This window comes from Rhipicephalus microplus, chromosome 3 (assembly GCF_043290135.1).
Source record: "Rhipicephalus microplus isolate Deutch F79 chromosome 3, USDA_Rmic, whole genome shotgun sequence".
NCBI lineage: Eukaryota > Metazoa > Arthropoda > Arachnida > Ixodida > Ixodidae > Rhipicephalus > Rhipicephalus microplus.
The window spans coordinates 276946925-276973518 of NC_134702.1; the positions used below are offsets into that span (position 1 = coordinate 276946925).

At 44.9% G+C, this 26594-nt stretch overlaps 1 protein-coding gene across 1 annotated transcript in view; it reads right to left on the bottom strand.

Annotated features, from left to right (window-relative positions):
• Window positions 1–9206: 9206 nt before the first annotated feature.
• The window catches only part of LOC142803214 (putative ATP-dependent DNA helicase HFM1), a 1032948-nt gene continuing 1015560 nt past the window's right edge, over window positions 9207–26594 (bottom strand). Inside the window, exon 26 of the mRNA XM_075888308.1 lies at window positions 9207–9401. Coding sequence (XP_075744423.1) covers window positions 9302–9401 — 100 coding nt within the window. The 3' untranslated portion in view covers window positions 9207–9301. The remainder of the gene's footprint in view (window positions 9402–26594) is intronic.

The following is a 26594-nucleotide window of genomic DNA, read 5'->3' on the forward strand; positions in this document are numbered from 1 at the left end:
AATTCACGATCTTGCACAGCTTCAATATTTCTTCAATGTATGTCGTACATGTTTCTCCTGGAAGGTGTGCCCTCTGAGACAATGTCTGCTCCGCGCCTTTATTCTTTGCATCCGAATCACCGAAACACTTCTGCACTTCTTCAACAAAACGTTCCCAAGTAGTGAACATGTCGTCGTGGTTCTCGTACCACATGAGGGCGGTGTCAGTTAACGAGAATACGACATGATTGAGCTGTTCATTCGAGTCCCAGCCATTGCTTCGGCTCACCCGCTTGTAGTTATTGAGCCGCACGTCGACGTCTTCTCCTGAGGTTCGCCGAAGTTTGGTGGCACTCTGTAGTACGGCGCGGAACCCATAGGAGTTGGCCTCGAAGCGTTGGATGGCTGCTCTTGGGCCAATACGATCGGCGAAGGTGGAAGTCCGGTGAGGCGGCGGCTGCGACGAAGTCCTGGTAGTGAAGCTTCCGTCTTTGGGTTCGTCCTACCCAGCACCTTCCACCAAATTGTTACACAAGGCAAGGTAAATTTATGGGGGTTTTTAATGAGCCCTGAGTCCGCGATCACCGTATAATGATGATGATCTCCACCACCATGACTCGTACACACTCAGAGGGATCGCAGTGGAGGCAACGTTGTCTTCATGCTCTACTCGCGCTTCCCTTGTTTTTCCTGGTAGTGATACTTCTTATCAATATGCATGTCGGGTACGACACGAATTACATGCCACTCTCATGCGGCACTCGCAGCAGTTTTGCTAGTTTGACATATACCAAATGCGCTATCGCGTGACGTGACTCTATAAAGAACAAAAATGAGAGGTGGTTGCTTTAAGATTATGACATGCATGTGATAACTGCTTGCCTGCTATGCTCATGTTGCACTCATGGCAGTTTGACATGCAGTTTGACCTAATTTGACATTGTGTGACATGACTTTATGAGGAACGTGAATGACAAGCCCTAACATGGAAGTCATGATATGCAGGTCACGTGTGGCATGAATGACATGACTGTGTTGGTGCGCTTCCAGCCGTTTCTTTTATATGGCTTCACAAAAATACCTGATGAACATAAATGACGCATCATCCGTTGAATATACCATATTATGAGCTTCATTAGCAGGGTGTATACTAGATTTTACATGCAGACATACATGACAAACTTTATGACATAACATCAATGACTTCGTTTATTTGCCTCAGAAACAAACAGGTCCTGTATGTATGCAGCAATTGCCTTGAATTACATAATAGCCCACAGTGCACGTGATCAATCTGCCAAATTTTAGTATTTTTGTATATATTGTATTGTTATTCCTGCGTCATCTTATTTGTTTATTAGACGAACACAACCCTTTGGGATCATAATATTCAGAAATAAATATAAAATACAGATATTCAATAGACAAGCTTGCGACCCAAGCTTTTCTATGCAACTAAAAATTGTCTCATGTTGTACATACGTTTTCCGCAAAAGACACACACCCATGTTCCTTCCTTAAGTTGAAGACCATGCTTTAATGTGGCACAACATGGGTCCTTCCATTAGCAGATGCAAACTACATTCATTTCGTAAGTTATAAGGATCCTTTTCTTTATGGTCCATATGATTCACAAAATAGTTACCGTATCGCCATACGGTCTGTCCGTATAACATAAGGATTTCCTTACATGCCATATGCTGCTTTCCGCACTTCCATACAATTTCCGTATGATCCATAGCGTAGATTCCGTATCACCGTATGGTCTGTTCATATAACGGAAACTAATGTCATCATGTGCCATATGCTGCTTTCCGCACCTCCTTACAACGTCCGTGTGCATTCGTATACGTTCATACAAATTCTGTGAATTTTGTGTGGAAAGTATGCGGACTCTGTATACTTTCCACATGACCGCATATGGTCTGTTTCAGTAGGGCTGCCCGGAAGGTGCAGCACTTTCACTGCGAAAGCTAGAAGAGCGGCCTTTCGGAGCCTTTTCTAAACACTCATTAGGTTCAAGCACACATGCTCGATGCCGTCTACGGCATTAGTAATAATAAATTAGGGTAGTAGGCCAGCATTCGCTTTGCTATTTTTAGTCATTCTTCTGAAAAGTATGGTATCCGAGAAACTATTGCGAGAAATCTGGTGCCAATTGTTGATGCAGTGGCTGACGACGATGAGAAAATATGGCTGAAGTGGGTATACACGACTGTGAATAGGAAAAAACTAACAAGCTTTTGTAATGGGTTGGAACATCGGAAGACCCATTCGCTATTCGCATTGTGCGACGACTGGTTTTTTTTTTCGCTGTTTTAAAACGCTTCATAAGTCGTAATAACGCGATTGCTTTCCTGACATCTAGCCTGCCTAATGCAAGTTCGTCAACAAGTGCCAAGCACCAGCCTGGCTAAGTGGTAGAATACTGGGCTGGCATCAAGCGGACCTGGGCTCGAGACCCGGTATATCATCGGCACAAGTTTTTTATTCTAATTTCGCGCGATACGGTTACGGACACAAGCGGTGGTGGTGGCGGACAACTACGGCACTGCGGGAGACTTGAGTTGTGATCTCATAACAGCTGTCGCTGTAACAACAATAACGGCAAAGAAATAAATGAAAACTACAACATACTTTGAATTTAGGAGCTGAAAAAGCTAGACACAAGCCGGAATGAAAAGCTCAAAACGCAAGCATAAAAGGCATACAGAATGCCTTCTCAAACAAAGTACATGAAATACACGAAATGCACAGAGAAGAACACAGGGACTAATAAAACGGATACACTCCTATAAAAAATGTACAGGACACCCCATAAGGTAATACGCCCAGTGTTATGTTTTTTTTCGGTGGGTACGTAGAGTGACGAATTGTTACATTCAATCGTAGTGCGTGGTATGAATGAATCTGGGAAAAGATGAGTGAGACATATGGCTTGTTTGACTTTGTACTGGCGATGGCGGAGAGGCAAAATTCTTGTAGGAGGGTTGATACAAATCATCAGGAATAATTGAATGGTGGTATGTATTTTATGAAAAAATTGGCCCCGTACCTATATGCTGCACTGCAAATGCCGTCGAGAGACGAAAGTCTTGCGTCTAGGGAGAGTTAACAAAACGTTTATTTGATGCAAGAGGACATGGTGGTGGCATCTGCTGGTCGCTTTATTACCTCCGAGACAGACGCGCACGCCTTCTTTCGTTTTGGAAGGTAACTGACAGATAGCGCTCGTGTCTAACGTGCCTCGATGTGCTCGTTTGCCTTCGCTGCACGGACGGAGACTTTCTAATGCAGCATTTTCTTAATAACATTCACTGATTTTCTCGCGCACAACACCAAATAAGCACTCTCTCTAGATGCAAGATTATCGTCTTTCGACGATATTTGCAGAGAAGAATGCAAATACGGGGCCAATTTTTTTAGCATCACGTTGCATTGTTAGATCAGCGTGATAAACGCTACGTTTCTTAGAATTAGTTACGTATGCCTTTTATATTATAAGGACACACACATAAATATCGACGTTTTGCTAGGGTGCCTTAGATATGCGCAATATTTGTTTTTTTTATTGACAATCGCACAAGTATGAACACCGAATCTTGAGAAATAGCGGTGGGTGCCGCGGATGGAGTTGGCTGTTTGGAGTATTGTTTGGGTCAGTTCGGGGCATCGTTATGGTGGACAAACGAGTGTACAGACAGGCAGACCAAAATTTTTGTGCCTAAGTACCCAAAGAAAAACTATAGTATTCAAAAGCGAAAGGCGAGCTGCTTGGTGACGATGGCATAATTGTTGATGTTCAGCACGACTTCTTAGTGCAGTGATGCTTGAAGGACGTGAATATTGTTTAAAAAATCAAACGCACAGAACGGTCTTTGAAGAATTCAATATTTTGGACAAGATAGGATTTAACTGGGTTTGAAATGGCTGAAGCGCATCGAATGTGAGGTCTAACAAGTGTTAAGAAGGCAAGCCGAAATATATAGGGAGGGGCATTTTTCAGCGAATGTTTGATAAAGCCGAGTGAATGATTAGCTAAAGCAAGGATGACGTCAATGTGATATTGTCACATGAGATAAGACTTCACTTCACTTCACTTTATTACCTTAAAGACCCCGGTGAGGGGGTATTAAATAAGGGGTTTGTTAACAAATGGAGGTTACAGAGCGTGGTCTTCTGACAAAGAATATGCATTTATGTTTTGCGCAAACGTTGATGAACACGTCAAGGCTGCAATGTCACGGGGAAGGCCATTCCAGTCCATTGATGTGTCAAGAAAAAATAAGGCAGCAAAAGTAGTAGTGCGAGCGCGTGCGCGTGCGATTGAATAAGGATGGGTTGTGCGGTGAGATATGCGCGTTGGTGGGATGATGTAAGGTGCTTGATTGAAGGAACTGCGAAAAAACTTGTGAATCAAACAGAGGCTGGCGATGCGGCGACACACAGAAAGATTAGCAACATCAATGTCACGTTTTAGGGATGATATGCTTATGTCGTATGATTATGAAGAGTGAATGAACCTAGTGACACAATTGTGTAAAGATTCTATTTCGTTTATTAGGTATATCTGGTGCAAGCTCGTATGGGCGCTGCATATTCAAGTTTAGGTCTGATGAGCGATTTGTAAGCCAGAAGTTTTATGTCTAGTGGTGCGTGATGCAAATGACGCTTTAGGAAACCGAGGGACCTGTTCGCGGATAATATGATGTTGATGTGTGCGTTCCAGAAAAGGTCAGAAGTTAAGGTGACGCCTAGGTATTTATATGACTGAACTTGTTCATTAGCGGATTCAGAGATTAGGTATGAGAATGATAAAGGATTACGCTGGCGTTGAAATGAGACAAGTTTGCGTTTAGTGGGATTAAGCGTCATCAACCAAAGATCACACCACTGTTGCAAGAAATCTAGATTCTGTTGGAGTGCAGTTTGATCAGAAATGTTAGTAACTGTGCGATAGATGACACAGTCGCCGGCAAATAAACGGATATGAGAAGATAAATGAACAGGAAGATTGTTAATAAATATTAGGAACAAGAGGGATGCGAGTACAGATCCTTGAGGGACGCCGGATGTTACTGGGAGAGACCTAGAACGGGTATTTCTAATGGAGACGGACTGGGAGTGGTTAGTAAGAAATTGTGTGATCCATGCTAGAATATTGGGGTGCAGGTTCAGCTGGGCAAGTTTTAACAGAAGGCGTTTGTGTGGTACCATATCAAAGGCTTTCGCGAAGTCGAGAAAGGTTGCATCAGTCTGAAAGTGACGGTCAAGAGAAGAGTGTAGATCATGAATAAATATAGCAAGTTTGGTTTCACAGGATAATGATTTACGAAATCCGTGCTGGGAGAGTGAAAAAAATTGTTGGTGTCAAGAAATTGCATGACGTGAGAGTATATGACATGTTTAATAATTTTTCATGGGACGCTTGTTAGAGAAATGGGTCGATAGTTTAGGGGGGACTGCCTGTTACCTGATTTGTGGACTGGAATGATCTTTCTCTTTTTCCAGTCGTCTGGTAAAACTCCTGTTTCGAGTGACAATGAGAACATCGCCGAAAAGTACACTGCAATATTTTCCTTAGTATTTCTTTAACAATTTGGAGTTATTATTGTCTACGCCAGCCGATGATGAAAGTTTTCGTTTGTGAATGAGTGATGAAATGCCACCAAATGATAACACAACAGGAGCCATCACTGGTAATGTCGTAGTAGGTGGCGTAGGAAACCGTACGTTGGCTTCTTTAGTGAACACGGATGAGAACGGAATGTTAAAGGTATTGGCTCAAACAGTGTCGTTTACGTCTTCATTTTTATTGTTTGTGAGCGTGATGTCTCGTGTTAGTTGCGGGTTTACGATTTCCTAGAATTTTCTAGAGTTATATTTCAGAATTTCAGATAAATCATTGTTATATAATGGCTGTTTCGCTTTTGTAACTTCAGCATAATAAGCGTCTTCCGCAGCTTAGCACTTGCCCCATGCGCACGTATTACCATTACATTTCGCAGCTCGGAATAGGCGCTTTTTTATTTTCAAGTGTTTTCAAACTTTCCGAAAACCATGGTTTATACTTATTGGCTGTAAAGCTCACTCTGGGGATCAATTTTTTAGTCAAGTCGGTTATCTTGTCATTAAGCATTAGCCAGCTGTCATTGAGAGAACAGTAACCGAGATTGAATTCGAAGTATGGCAGGAAATATCGTAAGTAACGATTAAATTATTCATAATTACCCTTATCATACAAGTAAATCGTTTTGCAGAAAATGGGGCGTATTTTTGGGGTGAAGTTAAATATGGTATGAATAACTTTGTGATCACTGATTTCACGTGAGTATGCAATAGATTTGGAGCTTTCGGGGCTATTTGTTAGTACCAGGTCTAAAATGTTTGAGGATTCACTAGTGACGCGCGTTGGTTCTGTTTCCTGTGGATGAGGTTAAAGTTGAGGCGAACATCAACAAATTTTCTTGCTTCAGTATTTTCCAAGGTTGGTGAAGCCTGATTGAGCCGATTAACGGAGGGAAAGTTAAAATCCCTATAAAGCAGAATACGTGCGTTAGGGTATTTATTAGTAAGCTGGGATAATATTTCGTTAAGTTTGTGGGCGAAGTCTGGGTCAGTTTGAGGGGGCCTATAGCATACGCCAAGTATTATTGCTTCGGGAGGGGCATGGAATATTACCCATTATGATTCTAGTTGCAAAAATGTGTTGATTAGATAGCATAACAGTTCTTTTTTAGTGGCGATAAGTACGCCTCCGCCACGTGCATTTTTTCGGTCGTGACGAAAGACGTTAAAGTCTGGCAAGTCGACCAGTACTTCAGTATCTGAAATGTTGTCACCGAGCCATGTTTCTGTTAGTATCAGCACACTACTGCCGGATGATTGTATTTGATTAGACAGGGGCACGCGCTTGGGAAGAAGACTACGTATGTTAGTAAAAGGTACAAAAAATGACAGGTTTGCTCTTGGATTTGTACGGGGCTGATGGCGTGCTTGCTGACGACGACATGATCCTTATGATACGGCTCTGACTATTCCTGCTGCATTTTCAAATATATATCGCTGCGCTCCGAAGTGCAGGGCTGTGAAGCGCAATGAAAATGGTACGGACTTACTCCTAGCATAGATTACAAGCTGTTTTCGTGCAGTTCAAACTGGACGCGTAAAATCTTCGCCAATGCTGAAATTAGTGCCTTTAAGTTTTGGGCCGCTTGAAAGGATAGATTCTTTAGTTTTGAAGGATGAAAGCTTAACAATAATGGGTCGTTTCCGGTTAGTGATGTAACGTCCTAGACGATGTGCACGCTCTATATCTTTAGTCTTGACTGTAAGACCAAAGCTTTCGAGACAGTGGTTAATGATTATTTGTTCCGATTGAGCGTATGTTTCCTTCGGGTTGGTGTCAGGAAACCCATAAATTATTAAGTTGTTGCGTCGGGAATGGTTCTCGAGGTCATCAAGGCGCTCTTCAATGTCACACATACGATGGATTAGTTGACCGGGCTTAGAATTAAGGGCGTCACCTTCTGTTCGGAGAGCTAGAAGATTTTGGCAATGCTTTTCTAAATCTGCGAGACGGGTGCTTAGGTTAGTGATAGTGTTGTTTGTACTTGTTAGCTTGGTTTTAAGGCTCTGCATCTCAGATAATAGAGTTGCCTGGCCGGCAGACAACTTTCTCAGTTCTTCGAGGACGAAAGTGAAGACCGAAGTATTTATAACTGGTATATGTTTCTCGTTATTGTATTCGTGAGAGAAGAAGGCTTGTCTTGCACACCATAACATGAATTCTCGATATGATTGATATGTGGAGTTTAACGTCCCAAAACCACTATATGATTATGAGAGGCGCCGTAGTGGAGGGCTCCGGAAATTTAGACCACCTGGGATTCTTGAATGTGCTCCCAAATCTGAGCACACGGGCCTACAACATTTCCGCCTCCATCGGAAATGCAGCCGTCGCAGCCGGTATTTGAACCCGCGCCCTGCGGGTCAGCAGCCGAGTACAATACCCACTAGACCACCGCGGCGGGGCATGAATTCTCGTAAATTACTGTTGTAATTTAGAGGTTTTAGTGAACAAAACACACAACAAATTCACATATATTTCTTTCCGTAACTGGACCATCAAAACATTCCTATACTGCTACATATTAGCGAATATAAATTGGTAGTATAAGTACGCCCAACGTGGACTTTTTTTGGGTAGGTACATGGCGCATTCGCAAGAATTTAGGTGGCGAAAACGCGACAACAGTTGCGAATCAAGGTACATCTGGTGCCACAAACGTGCGACATTAGTTGTTTTGTTTGGTGAGATGTACAACAGTGGTTGCGTGTTATTCATAATAACGTGACAATATATTCGCCTGTTGCCTTACGGTCACGTAAAGGGCCATTCGTGGATGTGCAAAAAAAAAAACAATTATGGCTTAATGGGCACTCAGTAGTTCTACTAGCAGTAGACATTGTAGCATAGTTTCAGATGGTTAACATTACACACACAGTCACTTGTTTCTTCCAGCATAGTCGAGGCAATCGAGTTAAAACTGAAGCACTTGAGAAGGTGCTGTAGCCTGATTGCGCTATCGCGTTTTACTCTTTAAGGCAACGCTTCAACTCGACAGCTCATCATTACAGAACATAGTTTACTATCGAATACGTGATTGATAATTAGGGTGATAGTCTTTGACGTGTTCTACTGCAATGTTGCATTTACACTTCATGCTAACTCTCGGATAATATAGAAACATACCTTTCTTCATTGACGGTGAATCAGCGCGCGCGATCTTCGGCGGAATCTCTGCTCATCTTATGGTCGGAGAAACAAAAGAAACTGGCCAGTGACGGCCGCAACTGCCTCCCCGCCTTCAAAACGCGCGAGAGGAAAGGAAGAATATTGTTGCTATTAGGGCATAGTCAGTAATTAGAAATGCCGTGATGTCGCCCTCATTCATACAGTCATGTATTTTTTGTTTCAATTGAAGGGCGTAGGTAATATACACAGCCATAGCGGTCGCATTTCGATGAGGGCAAAACGCTAAAACGCCAGTGCACACCATACGCGTCCACATTGAGGCATTGCGATTTGAAAATAATATTCCAAATTGGATCACAATGACATTGTAAGTTGAGGAACCGAATGTATTTACAAGGCATGTCTTTTTATGGGAACACTGTTCCAGGGGTTTATCTACCCTAGAGGACTTCTGCAATTATTCGCAATCTTTCATGGGATAAAGAAGTATATTTTATTTGAATGATAACCAAATAACTCCCTCGTTTACATACAGTAGAAAGAAGTGTAAAGAAACCGGCCACTTCAAGGCCGCAGATGAGGAAAGTAACGACGCGCGATTTCGGCAACGATGGCTTCCAAGTCGTCCGCTGGGCTGTTCCACGGGTCGGTTGTGTTAGTTGATCTGCGGAGAAGCACACAGTGAAGATGTGTTGGTAACTTATAATGAATGTAGGAGCAACGGAACAGGCAAGGACTGACAAAGAATACAGCGCTGTCTTCAAACAAGAATAAATAACGAAGCCAGGTGCCACACGTTTACGGGCTAGTTGATGCACTGTTTAAACAAGAACGGATTTCACACACACACAAAAAAAACCACCAGGCACGCGTGGAAGGCGCAGCAAAGTCACAGAGAAAGCTGGAAGAGCTGCCTTTTACAGCCCTTTCTAAATACCCTTTGGCTAACTGCTACACTAGCACTTAATTTCTGCGAACCCACTATGTCATTAATAACTAGAATTTCTGGGTAGTAAGTCGGCATTCACTCTGTATACCCTTCGTCATTCTTCCGAGAAGCGTGGTATTTGCTAAACAACTTGCAAGGAATATTGAGCCAATTGTTTGTGCAGCGTCTGATACAATGAGAAATTGTGACTGAAGTGGGTATGTGACACACTAAATGGGTGATGAAGAACAAGCTTTTTTTAATGAGTTGGAGCATTGGACGACCCTTTCGTTACGAAATTCGCATTGTGTGAAGCCTGGTTGTTCCTTTGATGTTCTAAAATTCTTTATTACTCATATTAGTGCGATTTCTTTACCGACATTAAGAATGCCTAAGGCCAGTTTGCAAATACGTTTCAAGCAGCGATGTTGCTCACTGGTACAGTGATCGCACGCCGGGGACCCGGGTTCGAATCCCATTGAGCCCTGGGTGTTTTTAAGTAATGAGTTCTTTCTTATTTCGCGCAATACTGGTAACGGACACTGGCGGTGTCCGTAACTACGGGGCCACACGTGACAATTAAGGTGTCCCACGTGACCCATCTTGTGATCTCATAACAGCTTTCGCTGCAAAGAAAGAATCATCTTTCCAAAGTGTGAAGTATGTGAAGCAGCAGTGTTGCGCACGGGTGGCGTCACGGGTCGAACGGCGCTAACGTGCGTGCTGCGATGAGCGCTGGAAGATTCTTTTAGGTGTTGCGGACGAAAAGGTGAGGCGGCAGCTGCTGACGCTGCGGCGAGTGCGCGGCAGGTGGAGAAAATGACGGCAGCGCTCCCTACGAGGGGATCATCACGGTAACACGCAGCTGTGGTGTGACCTACTTGGCATCGCTTCAACACCTGAGGTGAGGGGAGTGCTTTGTGGTGCATTCGTGTGGACGCAAGGAGGGACAGCGTTATACAGGCTAGTCAAAGAACTGGTTCGCATCGAAGAAAACAAAACAGAGACGGGGACACCTCCACCAAAATCACCTTTGCGCAGCTATGGTCGCTTCTGTCTACCGTACGTGAGCTGTGTTTTATCGGAACAAAGAAAATTCTTGAAGTCATGGGTCGTTAGTCCTAGCTATATAGTGGCTAAAAAGGTTTTCCTAGTGTCGTGAACAAGGCGGCAAATCTAAAAGATTTTACGATACAGACTTCAGAGGGAACAACCGCACGCTGGCGCGGGGCATTTACGCGTCTGTGTTCGCGCTCTCAGGTGTTTCTCGTTTAAAACAAGCTTTGTGGTAACGGTGCAAAGTCGTTGTGCTTGTCACACAGGTTGCTGATAAATTGTAAATGAAGGGAAAAAGCTGATTCTCAGAGTATACTTCCAGGCTATTTTTATCTGAACTGCACATACAAAAAGTAAGCGGGATATATAGCACGCATGCAACGAAGATGTAGGAGATTTGGGACGTGAATCTCAGCATACTAACATTCTTTTCCTCACAGTTGCGTTTGAGTGTAAGGACATCAATATCTATATGGATATTGATGTCTTATAGCTTCTACATAAAAAAAAACAACGATCCGATAGAAAGACGCAAGGACAAGTGTTTTGATGCAGAATTTGAGTGAACAGTGAAAAAAAGACAGGTATACCTCAATGAAAAAACAGTAAATAATTATTTCTTGAATAAAAATGAGCATCAGCAGGCAATAAATTGAAATTCATGCACGTATGAGAAATAAGTATTGAACATATAAGAAATTCCCGCAACAAGCGAAGTAGATGTACTTATATTAACATAATAAATAAGGAAGAACAATAAGTGAAAGCCAAGCAATAGCTGAATACGAACTTCGATATCAGTGTCCTTATTTGAAACCAGGCTTTGCAAAAGCAAAATCAAAATTCCAACAGGACCCCCCCCCCCCCCGCCCGTGACAGCGCTGTCCAACTCTCTTTCCACGTACGACCTAAGCTTCATATACTGGTCTTCAAGCTTCACATACTGTTCTTCGAAGAACTTTCTCACTGCACTTTTCTGCGTACGCAGAAAAGCACTATAAAGCGGCAGCATTATTTTCTTAAATTAGCAATTGGCAAAGACAATTAACTCAGTTGAAAAAAAAAGGTGCGGCCTGTTGCCTGCGTACTTTCTTCACTTGTTGCTTTATTCATCCGGCACTTACTATATATGACCATTCCAGCTTTGTCCGCTCAAACATCCACCTTGGAAGAGGGCGAAGGTTGATCGCAGCAGCAGCTTCCCTTTCTATTAATCTAGTGTATGGAGCAGAATTGGCACCCCCCCCCCCCCTCTTAGTGAGGGCAGCTGTCCACTTTTTCCGCCTGCACACACCTAAGCGAATGACACGGTGATTTTAAAGGAACTTTGTCGAAGCTGCTTTCTGCGTGTCTAGAGAGCACAATAAAGGAGGCATGTTTACCAAGTCAACCGTTGGGACAATACAAAAAAAAAAGTGTGTACTCTGCTTCATACTTCTTTTTTCGGTGGTGCTTTAATGCTCTGGCAGTTACTTGTTGAACACTCCAGCCTTTGTCAGCTGAAACATCCACCTTGATTGGAGGGGGGAGGAAAGCACTGGTCAAACTGCGTTGTGAGGCAGATGCCATCATAAGACAACCAAAATTGTGTGCGCGCGGCGAAATTTGTCATACTCCTAGTTTGTGCATCAGCAGAAGGCTACATGAATAGTAAAAATAAATTTCTTTCTATCTCTGCCACGAAGATAACTAGCGATGATACCTACGGTAAAATTAGATGTTTCTTATCGCAGTTTTGCGGCAGCCACGCTGTTTCACTGCCGCGAGCACTACCCCGTCGTCAACCTCCCCCATCACTCGGCAGCGCGCCAGCAACAAACAGTGCCGCGTCGCGGTGCATAGAATCTGATTTCTCCGCCGCCGCTTGGAAAGGCGCCCGTTTACGAAACTAGGAAAACTTTTCTAGCCTGACAAGACTAGCTGTATGAAGCCATAGGTAGCCACTTCTCTTTTAGTTCTTAGAATGTGCGCTATATGGTAGTACTTGTATATGATGAATGCATAATGAAGAAATGCGGGATGGTGGAACTTGGAGTGTTCACTAGGTGGACGGACGAACGGACGGATGGACGGATGGACGGAGAGACAGACAGACAGACAGACAGACAGATATACAGGAAAACAGATACAGACAAATAGACGGACGGACGGACAGACGCGGTTACCGGACGGACGAATGGACAGATGATTCACGTTTTAAAGTGGATTCACATGAGGGAACGGGGGAGGAATTTTCGCAGCAGACGGTGCATCACCTGAGCAGCACGTCATCGAAACTTGCTGCCCTCGCTTCATCCCTTCTCCGCTCGCGGCACGGAGGAAAATGTTTCCCGCTGTTTCAATGCGTCTGTTTGATGGTCGTCTATTTATTTATTTAGTTAATTATTTATTTATTTATTTATTGGTACCTCAAGGGTGCCGGGGGACATTACGTGAGGGGTGGGTATCATAAGTGAAGAAAAAACGATAAACATTATAACAATAAACATCAATGAGACTAAAATACAAAATGCAGATACAAATGGTGGCAATAAAAATAAGACAATCCATTTCACAAAGGCAAGTCCAAAGGCATCAATTCATGTATGTTCGATAGTATATCGGAAGCGTGTTGCATCACGGACAAGTGCAACATCTTTTGTAAGGCCATTCCAGCCTCGGGCAGTTCTGACGAAGAATGACTGATGAAATGTAAAGGTGCGGGTACGGGGTGGAATTACTGCGTTCAGGTGGCTTGTTCGGGATGAACGATGAGTCAATTGAATCAACCGACTGTCACGAGGCATGGTGTGAAAGAATATGTGGTAGAAGCAAAGGCGTGAGATGCGGCGACGAGAGGCAAGGGGCACCAGCTCCAGATTAGACGTTAGAGACGAAACGCTTGTATGATACGAGTACTCAGAAAGGATAAATCTGGCGGAACGGTTCTGGACTGATTGGAGAGCTTTAATGAGATTCAATAGTGGGGGTCAAAAATAGCAGAGGCATGTTCAAGCTTATGTCGCACGAGCGTTATGTATGCAAGTAATATTACATGTGACTGAGCAATGAAAAGGCTTCGGCGAAGGTAACCAAGCATTTTGTTCGCTGAATTGGTAATGTGGGTTATATGATCCGTCCAAGATAAGTCTTGAGACAGGTGAAGTCCTAGGTACTTGAAGAAACTCACATTAGCTACAATGCTGTTATTATTCTTATATACGGAGGGTGCATAGTTGCGTCGATGATGGAATGAAATGTTCACGGTCTTACTCGTGTTCAGTGACATGAGCCATGTGGTACACCAGTCCTGAATACAAAGTAGGTCTTCCTGAAGAGCACAAACGTTGGAGGAGTTATTGATAGGGTGGTACACAAAACAATCATCTGCAAAAAGACTTATTTCAGAGGTTACAGTAGATGGCAGGTCGTTGATGTAGATTAGGAAGAAGAGCGGCCCTAGAACAAACAGTGCCTTGAGGCACGCCAGACAGAACGGGTGAAGTGAATGATGTGTAGTTGTTAGCGTATATGAACTGTTTCCGGTTGGCTAAGAAACACCTAATCCAATTGCGAACAAGCGGATGAATGTTCAGGCACGACAATTTCAACAAAAGACGAGAATGAGGAACCTTATCGAAGGCTTTTTCAAAATCTAGGAATAAAGCATCGGTTGGAATGTTACTGTCTAAGTTTAAATGAATGTCATGAGTGAATAGAGCAAGTTGAGATTCACATGAGTGACCCTTCCTGAAACCATGTTAATTTGGATGAAAGAAGTTCACCGAGCTTAGGAAATGAGCAACTTGGGAGTAGATGACGTGTTCCATGATCTTGGAGCATATGCTGGTGAGGGAAATGGGACGGTAGTTTCCAGGGCAAGACCGGTCAACTTTTTTGAAGACTGGAATGACCTTTCCTGTCCTCCAATCATCTGGCACTGTACCTGTGTCAAGTGAGTGCTGAAAGATAATACAAAGAATCGCACTGTACGCATATTTTGTACTTTGAGTACTCTTGCGTTGATTCCGTCAATACTGCAGGATGAAGAGCATTTCAGGGAGTCAATGACTTTGACAATGCCCTCTGCCCTGAATTCAAAGCCCTCCGTCGGAGGAAAATTGAAATATGAAAAGTGTGGTAGTGCATCTGTACTTTCTTTTGTGAACACTTAACAAAACGCTAGATTCAGTGCATCGGGCACTTCGGAATCAGCAATGGGTGTCCCCGTGTTATCACATAGTGAAATGGCACCTTTATTATCAGACTCAATCGCTTTCAAAAACGGCACGGGTTAGACTGCAGCATATTTGGTATAGTAGTGGAATAGTAGTCACGCTTGGTGCGTGCTTTTACTGAGTTGTACTCTTTAACGACCTCATTATTGATTGATTTGTGGGGTTTAACGTCCCAAAACCAGGATATGATTATGAGAGACGCCGTAGTAGAGGGCTCCGGAAACTTTGACCACCTGGGGTTCTTTAACGTGCACCCAAATCTGAGCACAAGGGCCTACAACATTTCCGCCTCCATCGGAAATGCAGCCGCCGCCACCGGGATTCGAACCCGTGCCCTGTGGGTCAGCAGCCGAGTACCTTAGCCACTAGACCACCGCGGCGGGGCTTAACGACCTCATTATGCTTTTGCCAAGCCGACGATGAACCAGTTCGTTTAGCAACTTGAAATAATCGCTTTTTCATTATTAAGGCCTTTTAAAGACTTGTTAAACCAAGGAGAACGCGATTTTTTCATTTATAGTGATAGTCGGGATGTAAAGATTCATTAAACGCGGCATTTCGGCTTTGAATAGTATCCAAATGCTCTCAGTTGAATGCTGCCGATATGTAAGTGCAAGTTTCTCGTGAAAAACAGAAAGTTCACGGTTGATCCTGCAATAATCGGCTTTGTCGTATAACGTGAGTACTTTTTTAGATTTCTTGCTTTTTAAGACGTTGCAAGGAAATGTTGCATGAATGACGTTGTGGTCACTAAAACCAGGGGTATACGTAAGGTGGGGGGGCACATTATCGGGGTGTGACGTGAAAAGGAGGTCCAAGACTGTTGACGAGTGTTGGGTTACTCGGGTCTGCCCTCGATCAAGAGAATTCAGTGTTACATTGTCGCATATGCGCGGCTAGAAAGCAGGCTGCCGGCTTAAAACCTCCGTGTTTTAGTTTTGCGGCAACGACGACCAAATGTGTTTTGTGTGACTGTAGAAGAGGCGAGTGGTTTTTGGTCACGTAAGCACACTGCATAGGTTTAGGAGTCGAGAGTGTGCACGAGAATTTCGCGAGTGTAGCTCCGGCTGTGCGCGTGCGACGTCTGCGCTGCTGAGCCGGATTAAACTAATCAGGTGACTTTTCGGTCCGCAGAGCAGCGGGATTTTGCCCTCGCGTGTAAATGCAGCTTTACCCAAAAGACCTTCCGAAGTTACGTCCCACCTAACTCCGTGGATATGCCGTGATTTGTTTTTGCTCAATATTTGATTGATTGATTGATATGTGGGGTTTAACGTCCCAAAACCACCATATGATTATGAGAGACGCCGTAGTGGAGGGCTCCGGAAATTTAGACCACCTGGGGTTCTTTAACGTGCACCCAAATCTGAGCACACGGGCGTACAACATTTCCGCCTCCATCGGAAATGCAGCCGCCGCAGCCGGGATTCGAGCCCGCGCCCTGCGGGTCAACAGCCGAGTACCTTAGCCACTAGACCACCGCGGCGGGGCCGCTCAATACTTCCTGTTTGAAGGGAAGTATACATTTACCGTTGCAAATGAAATGGAGGTATGAGTGTAGATTAGGGCCTAGTTATCAAATGCGTCGATGAAACTAAAATAGCATATCTCTTGTTGCATGTTAATTGTGCTCGAGGAGTGTGCGAAATTTATTAAAATATTTAGGACACCCCTTCTGTTTTTGGAGTAATGCAGCTGAAGGGGAAAGTATGCACAAGCTGTCGATTCTCGCGATACACTACAATGATCTCTTGCGTTATCTGGGAGCAGTACCTGCATAATACCTGGCAACACTCACAGACTGGCATGCACACGCTGTCACGGGAGGTAATTACCAGATACCATTGAATTGTATACTGCCGTGATGCTTTCTTAAACGGTCGGAAAAGCACCTTTTGGTTTGCTTGATGTCTTTTTTTTTTCAGATGAAAACGGAGCAGGATTTACAGCGGAGGTAGCACAGGGCATACGGCAAGTTCTGCGTTTGCCAGAAAATCGCACTTGAACTACTGTCGGAGTATTCATTAGCTTACAAAGCTTTGACAGCCTGCCAGTGCACTGCCCTTTCTTAAGTAAGAGAGTACTGCAACGTTATTCGATTAAAAAAGCATCGCAACATAGTTTACAGAAACTAGCACTTCCTTAGCTAAATTTGCTTCCCAAGCTTCTATATATATATATATATATATATATATATATATAGAAAGAAAAGTGGATGAAAAAATAACCAGCCGTAAATAATAGCTGGTTATTTTTTGATCTACTTTTCTTTCTTCTTTCTTCTTATTTACATTGCATTGGTTTTAATAACTTCCCCTGTACATTCCTTGGCATTACTGTCTGTTAGATCTCATTACTATTGTGTTAAAACACGGAAAAACGAGCCCTTAGGTGTACACTTCTTTTCCTTATATATATATATATATATATATATATATATAAATATATATAAATATATATATATATATATATATATATATATATATATATATATATATATATTATATATATATCAGTATTCACTCTTTCTTTGATGTGTTCATGTTGCCCCGCCGGGGTGGTTTAGTGGCTAAGGTACTCGGCTGTTGACACGTAGGTCGCGGGGTCGTATTCCGGCTGTGGCGGCTGCATTCGATGGAGGTTGAAATGTTGTAGGCCCGAGTGCACATGTTCGGGTGCACGTTAAAGAACCCCAGGTGGTCGAAATCTCCTGAGCCCTCCACTTCGGCGTCATTCATAATCATATGGTAGTCTTGGGAAGTTAAACCCCACATATCAATCAATGATGAGTTCATGTTCGATTGCAGCCACAAACCTGTTGAAGCCCTCCGGCAGTCATTTGAATCAAATGCCGGAAAACTATACCTAACCAATAAGCCCCTTTCGAACTACAAACACAAATTCCAACACGCCCTGGTACTCCAGGTATACATGAAAATATTACCAAATAAAAATCACGGCCATTTGTGTCTAGAGCATGATTGTGAACCACTGAACAGAGGTACGCTTATAAAGCAGTTAATACATTCTAAGCGGAGACCATACATTTAATGTGCTAAACCACTTTTTTACTCTGCGCTTCCCTCTTTGAAAAATTCACCTAAATCAATTAGGTAACGCAGTTAAATCCAAAGATGAAATAACTTCGTGCCTCGTCAATAATTTTGGTAATCCAGTTTCAGAATAGCATTGCGCCTTCCTACACAAAGGTACATTTGATACCTGTCAAATCTTGGCCGTCCATATGGCCTGCTCGAGGGCCGCCAGAATTTACCTGAGCATCCCCTAATGGTCCTATTCAGTTCCCGATTGAGAGATTGATTGGAGTGAGTAAGTGAAACATCTTTGTTAGGTCCAAAATAGGTGCCAGTTAACTCGACGTGACCTGGCTAGGACCAAGTTATTCCTCGTCCTAGACAGGTGACGTCTAGATAACTCACCCCTATTGTGGACCTGATAAATATGTTTCATTTACTCACTCCAGTCACTCAATCACTCCATCACAGTCTCTAGCAGTACAGATCGCTCGTACATCCATGATAATAAATTCCTCCCGTGAGTTCTCTTGCAGTCCACGCAGCCGTCATTCCGGCGATTATTAATACCATGAAACGTTCTTCTGCATGCGTAATCGTCACCAATTTTTGAACTTACTTCAGAGTATCAAACAATATAGCACAGTACCATTACGTTTCATCTTCACTAAATAATTCCAAGATCACCGTGTACCTACCGATTGGAAGAGGGCCGAGGTTTTTTCACTTCGTAAGTTACGTTTAAGGCTAGAACGCTATCTAGTGAGGCTAGTGTAGCTGTCCATTCCTGGAAATCAGAGGATGTGAAATGGGATGTGTTAGGGCTTAGGGAAGTTTGGACGACCCGTGAGGCTTATATAGTGCTTAAGAACGGGCACGTCAAACGCTATCATGAAGTAGTTACCAGAAAAGAGCTAGGTATGGGGTCTCTATACACAAGAATAGTGCTGGCAAAACAAAGGAATAAACGTCAGTGAGAAGGTGAAAGTATTGCAAATAAACTTAACAAAAGGTATGAAGGCGGTAGAGGCCTACGCGCCTATTCTAAAGCCATGATGGTCATTTGGTTGAACGCCCCTACGATGACGTAAAGTCAGTCATTAATGAAACCAAGTCAGTATGGCATGCTGATGGGCGATTTTAATTCCACAGTAAGCAAGAAACAGGCCGCAGACCATAGAGTAGGGAAATATGACATCTGCTCTACAAGTGCCATAGGAGAGTTATTATTACCGTTTGCAGAACGTAATAATTTACGGATCTTGAATACGTTCTGAAGAAAATGGGCTAACCGTAAATGCACATGGCAAAGCCCGAATGGTGAAACTAAACTGAAATAGAGTTCATTTTGTGCGCACACCCAGGCATATACAGTACGTTATCAGGCACGTACGCAGACCTGGGCATGTACCCTGGCAGTATGATTTCAGGCATTTACAGACTTCTCGTTACCTACAACGCAAGCGAGAAGGAAGGTTACCGAATTTGCCAAAAATGAAAACAAGGCCTACAAGACTAGTTGATTGTCTGCGCATGAGCGATAAAACTTTACCTACTCTTCAGAATTTCAACTTACCACAAATTGACCCTAACAATTACTCATTCACATCCTAAAGGTCTTCTGACAGTGTGAACTTCGTCCTAGATCATAATTTCACTCAAGTAATAAACCAACAAGGGGCAATAATACTTTGAATTTATTACTTACCACGGATCCCAATAATATAGGCCACATCTCACGCCTTGAATAATTCAGTCACTATAGGCTGGTTGAATCTACGATAGTGCGATTAATGCAGTAAAGCTGTCTGCTAGATAGCAGAGGCACAAGCATGTAATTGTTTCTAAAAAATCAATGTAAACTCGCACCAGCTGTGTCTGTTTCATTTACTAATATTCGCAGCTTACTGCGCAAGCGTGATCTCATTTTTTGTTGTTTCTGGAAGATAGTATATAGGATATCCTTCTGCTGACTAACACTTATGGCTGACTCGAAATGTTGATGACAGCAGAATTCTCCAAATGAAGAAAAATTTTATTGTTTGCTGGGCTGATCGTCAAAGCAAACGTGGGGGAGCTGTTTTTGTTGCTATAAAAATCTATACCAGCTTTTGCCATTGATACAAATTCAAAGTTGGAAATTGTCTTGGTGGCTTACACTAGTTATACCACAAAAACGTTGGTAGGGGCATGTTACCGTCCGCCCGACGCTGAACCGTCATTTATAGACCATCTTCGTAGGAGCACCACTTTACCTACTCTTCGGAATTTCAACTTACCACAAATTGACTCTAACAATTACTCATTCACATCCCATAGGTTTTCTGACAGTGTGAACTTCGTCCTAGATTTTAATTTCACTCAAGTAATAAACCAACAAGGGGCAATAATACTTTGAATTTATTACTTACCACGGATCCCAATATTATAGGCCATATCTCACGCCTTGAATAATTCAGTCACTATAGGCTGGTTCAATTTACAATAGACACTGCTCTCAAAGTTTCGGTTAAAAGTAAAAAAGTGAATAAAGACTACAGTAAGGCCAATTATAGTAGTATAAATTCAAACTTTGAAGATTTATATCACTGCACATTCTTGCCCTCATTGTAAGGTAGTACTGTCGATGCAATCTAGTCATTGTTTAAGGATAAAATTACTTTATTATTAGACAAATACGTGCCTTAAGTCTCCGTATCTTATGATTAGAGAAACGCATGGTTTAACAAACAATTGCGAACCTTGAGGAATAAAAAAAGATGGCTGTATCGAACCGCAGCACATGCTTCCAGTGCCTCTCCTTCGAAGATATATAAATAATGTCTTGAAAGTTACACTTCTACATTATTCCCTGCAAGAAAACAAGTACTTTAAATACGACCTCCCTTCGTTATTATTATGCGATCCCAGAAAACTTTGGCAACAATTATTCCCAGTTTCTTCAGTTACAGATATTACTTGGAAGGACAAAAACAAGTTACCTCTCCTAAGAGATCTGTGGGCAAGTGCAATTATTAGTTTTTTTTTCTGTCTTCACACGGGAATATCATGATTTCCGGAAGTTGATTACCACTTCAAGGTACCAGTATATATTAACAATGAGGGCATCGCCGAACTAATCAACAGCCCTTAAGTTTCCGCCTCTAGTGGTCTTGATAATAATAAAATCAAAAATACCAAAAAAAACATTTCCACAGTTTCCAATAATTATTTCACATCTTCAGGCAGTGCTTGTGTGCTGGTCAGATTTCCAAGGACTACGATTCGCAAGAGTTATTGCTGTATTTGAAGCACAGTGAGATAAAGCTGAAAATCGTTGTCGCATCTCATTAGCCTCAATCAGCTGTAAATTACTTGAACATATTGTCACGCGGTCGTGACGTGGCCGAAGACAGGATACTTCGTGTTGGGATTTAGCTGTTTATTTGGGCGAACCTGTGCCCGGTAAACGGAAAGTCCAATTACAGCAGTAGTCTTGCAGAGATAGCAGTCTCGGACTAATAGCGGCGAACGGAGCGTCGGCCTTCGATCAACAACTGACAAGCGGCGAAGTGCGTCGGCATTTATACTCTTGCTGTCGAATGTTCTAGCGTTATCGCTGGCGGTGGCGTAGGTTCCAGAACAATCTGTACCGTTCGCACAGTGGGCGTGATCTTATCGAAATGATCTACTTCAGTCCGGAACCTTCTCGAAAACTGCAGGCGCGGTTTGCGCTGAGAATCGTGTGGTGTTTTGGGACGATAACAAAAACTTGGGAAATGGAACGTGGCATTGCCCCCCTCTCAAAAAAAGGCATCGTCCCGATGCTTTAACTAAAGATGAAGGTACAATAATAATGCAAGAAAGTGCAATGAATAAATTACGATACAACAATTATACAAAAAAGTACTGTTTCAGTTTGTTAGCGTGCATGACACGGCTTGAGGCGCGCGACATGTACGACTTCAGGTCGCGATCGGCGTCGTTGAGAGTTCGTGATGCCGTCGGGGACAACCTCGTAATCAAGTGGGCCGAGACGTCGAACCACCCTGTACGGTCCCAAGTACAGTCGCAGAAGCTTTTCACTTACTCCACGTTGGCGTATCGGCGTCAACACCCAAACACGTTCACCGGGCTGGTATTCCACGAAGCGTCGTCGAAGGTTGTAACGGTGGCTATCGGTCGTTTGTTGATTCTTTATACGGAGACGCGCAAGTTGTCAGGCTTCTTCGGCGCGTTGAAGGTACACGCTCACATCGAGGTTTTCTTCGTCGGTGACGTTGGGTAACATGGCAACGAGCGTCGTTGCCGGGCTTCTTCCGTAAACCAATTTGTATGGAGATATCTGCGTCGTCTCCTGCACCGCCGTGTTGTATGCGAAGGTCACATACGGAAGAATGGCGTTCCACGTCTTGTGTTCGACATCGACGTACATTGACAGCATGTCGGCGATTGTCTTGTTAAGCCGCTCGGTGATGCCGTTGGTCTGTGGGTGGTACGCTGTCGTCCGGCGGTGGTTTGTTTGGCTGTATGCCAAGATCGCTTGAGTTAAGTTGGCAGTGAATGCCGTTCCTCTGTCAGTGATAAGGACCTCCGGGGCGCCGTGACGTAGGACAATATTTTCGACGAAGAACTTAGCTACCTCGGATGCACTACCTTTTGGCAGGGCTTTTGTCTTGGCGTAGCGGGTGAGGTAGTCGGTAGCTACCACGATCCACTTGTTTCCGAAAGCTGACGTCAGGAACGGCCCCAGTAGGTCCCTACCAATCTGCTGGAAAGGTCGGCAAGGTGGATAAATTGGCTGCAGAAGTCCCGCTAGCCTTGTCGGCGGTGTCTTGAGTCGCTGACAGTCCCGGCATGTCATCACATAACGAGGGACGTTAGCGGTAAGACGTGGCCAGTAGTACCTTTCTTGTATCCTCGCGAGCGTGCGAGAAACACCGAGGTGCCCTGCCGTCGGATCGTCGTGCAGGGCCTGCAGGAGTTCTGGTCGCAGAGCTGAAGGCACCACAAGGAGGTACTTAGCTCAAAGCGGTGAAAAGTTTTTCCTTTTGTAGAAGACCGTTTCGTAGAAAGAACGACGCAAGTGCGCGCTTGAATACCTTCGGGACTTCGGCGGTCCTGCCTTCGAGGTATTCTATTAGGGCCTTAAGTTCCGGGTCGGCCCGCGGTCGTTCTGCGAAGTCGTCGGTAGTTATCGTTCCCAAGAAGTAGTCGTCATCCGGGTCGTCGGGTAGTGGTTGGTCGACAGGCGCACGAGAGAGACAGTCAGCGTCGGAGTGTTTTTTGCCGGACTTGTAAATGACAGTAATGCCATACTCTTGAAGTCTCAGGCTCCATCGTGCGAGGCCACCTGAAGGGTCTTTCAAGGTGGCTAGCCAACACATGGCGTGGTGGTCGCTCACAACTTTGAAGGGCCTGCCGTAGAGGTAGGGGCGAAATTTCGACGTAGCCCAAATGATGGCGGGGCACTCCTTTTTTGTTGTGGAATAATTTGCTTCTGCTTTGGATCGCGATCGGCTGGCGTAACTAATAACCTTTTCAAGTCCGTCAGCCCTCTGCACAAGAACGGCGCCAAGACCTACGCTGCTTGCGTCAGTATGTATTTCTGTCTCGGCGAATTCGTCGAAATGGGCAAGTAACGGAGGCGTCTGGAGGCGATGTTTAAGCTCCTGGAAAGCCTGTTCCTGTGGCGTTTCCAACTTGAACTCCACTTCGGCCTTGGTAAGGTTAGTGAGAGGATCGGCAAGCGGGCGAAGTTTTTCACGAACCGCCTATATTAGGCGCACAGGCCCAGAAAACGGCGCACGGCCTTCTTGTCAGTGGGCGGCGGGAAGTCGGCGATGGTGGCTGTTTTACGTGGATCGGGACGAACTTCAGACTTGCTGATAACGTGTCCCAGAAACAAGATCTGCTCATACGCAAATCTGCACTTTTCTGGCTTCAGTGTGAGTCCGGACGTCTTGATGGCTTGAAGTACAGCTTCAAGGCGGCGAAGATGCTCATCGAAACTCGGTGAAAACACGACGACGTCGTCAAAGTACACAAGGCAAGTCTGCCACTTCAATCCTGCCAGTACTGTATCCATAACGCGTTGAAAAGTTGCAGGCACTGAGCAAAGGCCGAAGGGCATCACCTTAAACTCTAAGAGGCCGTCCGGTGGTATAAACGCCGTCTTCTCTCGGTCTCTTTCGTCGACTTCGATTTGCCAATAGCTAGTCTTGAGGTCCATTGATGAAAAGTACTTGGCGTTATGGAGCCGATCAAGTGCGTCGTCTATTCGTGGGAGAGGATACACGTCCTTTCTTGTGATTTTGTTCAGGCGGCGATAATCGACGCAGAAACGTAGGGTCCCATCTTTTTTCTTCACTAACACCACGGGGGATGCCCATGGACTCTTGGACGACTGGATAATGTCATCCCGCAGCATTTCATCAACTTGTCTCTTCATGGACTCACGTTCTCGCGTCGAAACCCTGTACGGACTCTGACGGAGTGGTGTGGCATTTTCTTCGGTTATGATGCGATGTTTAGAGATTGGGGTCTGCCGAACTTTCGATTACGACGAAAAGCAATCTTCGTCTTGCAGGAGCAGGGCTTTGAGCTGTTCTTGCTTATCGTTCGGAAGTCTGGGATTGACGTCAAAAGCTATGGGAGGGGCTTGGTTCCTCTGAGCAGGTTCCACAGAATCGGCGAAGGCGAAAGCACTGGTGGCTTCGACAATTTCTTCGATGTATGTGACCGTTGTTCCTTTGTTCACATGTTTGTACTCATTGCTGAAATTCGTGAGCATAACCGTTGCTTTGCCTCCTCGCAGCTCTGCAATTCCTCTTGCGACGCAAATATTTTGGGTGACCAACAGATGCTGACTGCCTTCAACGAGGCCTTCCAAGTCAGGTGATTTAGGAGCGCTCACTGAAATAATGACGCTTGAGCGAGGCGGAATGGTGACTTGTTCTTCCAGCACATTCAAGGCATGGTGTCCTGACGGCGTGCGCAGTGGTAGTGCTTCTTCTGTGGATAACGTTATCGACTTTGTTTTTAGGTTGATGACAGCACCATGGAGGCATAAGAAGTCCATGTCAAGGATGACATCTCTCGAGCAACGCTGTAGGACTACGAAGTCTGCAGGTTAAATGCGGCCGTTAATGGTGACTCTCGCTGTGCAGATTGCTGCTGGTGCTACGGCATGACCTCCGGCTGTGCGGATTTCGGAGCCTATCCAAGCTGTCCTAACTTTCTTTAACTTCGCAGCGAACGACCCACTGATGACAGAATAGTCGGCTCCAGTATCGACGAGGACGGTCACACTGTGGCCGTCGATAAGAACGTCGATGTCGCTAGTTCTCCGTCTCGCATTACAGTTAGGGCGTGGCATCGGGTCACGGCTGCGTCGGCTTGTTCCGCTGCTTCCATGTTGCGTCGTCAGGCCACCTCCGGTAAATGAGCTTTCGCCGCCAGGGCTTTGCCTGGTTGGTATTTTGTTCGGAAAGCTCCGTCGCGGCGTCGTCGTCGTCGTCGGATCTTGGGTAGTTCGTCGCACAGCAACCGCAACTCCACCGGTTGCTGCCCTTAGTTTCCCGGATACGAGCTAGGAGACCGGCCCCGCGTTGGGCCGGAGTACTGCCGGGGGTGCGGTTACATGCGGTGGCTGGGCGACGGCGAACGGGAAGGACTTCGGGGTGTCCATTGAGTTCCTGTCAGGTAGTCGGCGATGTCACGTGGCCGTTCCCCTGGCTGCGGACGTGGTGCATCGACGGCGAAGCCACGCAGTCCCATCTGTCGGTACTGGCAACGGCGGTAAGTGTGCCCGACCTCGCCGCAGTGGTAGCACAGTGGGTGGTGGTCAGGGGTGCGCCAAACGTCGGTTTTCCTCGGCGCACTGCGCTGGCCCGCTGGCGAACGGTAGGTTGTCGGTGGGGGTGGTGGCGGCGGTGGTGTCTGGCGACGGAAGTGCGACGGGGCGGCGTTTTGGCGTGGACGGGGAGGAGCGTTGTGGCACACTGCCGCGGCGTAGCTCATAGTTTCTGGCTCGGGCAACGGTGTTTAGGGAATTCGAAGTGATTGCCGAACTTCTTTTCGCTCAATGTCGGCGATCGAATCTACTTGAGGGTGCGCCGAAGGCAACAGTTTGCGCAGCTCTTCCAGTACGATCGCTCGGATTGTTTCACACAGGTTTTCGGAGTCACTGATTTGAGCAGCAGCGCATTCTGGAGTGAGGCGACGATTATACTGTCTGGTTCGCATGTCAAGAGTTTTTTCGATGGTGGTCGCCTCTGATACAAATTCTTGGACGGTGTTCGCCCTCATTAGTCCCGCGAAGAGCTCCTGTTTTACCCCTTGCATGAGGAAACGAACTTTCTTCTCTTCAGGCATGTCTGGGTCAGCGTGACGAAATAGGTGGGTCATCTCCTCTGTGAAAATTCCAACCTTCTCATTTGGTAGCTGAACCCGGGTCTCTAGTAGAGCAGCGGCCCTCTCTTTGCGAGTGACGCTCGCGAACTTTTGCAGAAATGCGCCGCAGAAGACATCCCACGTTCGGAGCGTGGACTCACGATTCCCTAGCCAGGTCCTTGCGGTGTCTTCCAGGTAGAAATACACACGACGGAGCTTTTCTTCGTTGTCCCAGTGGTTGAGGGCGG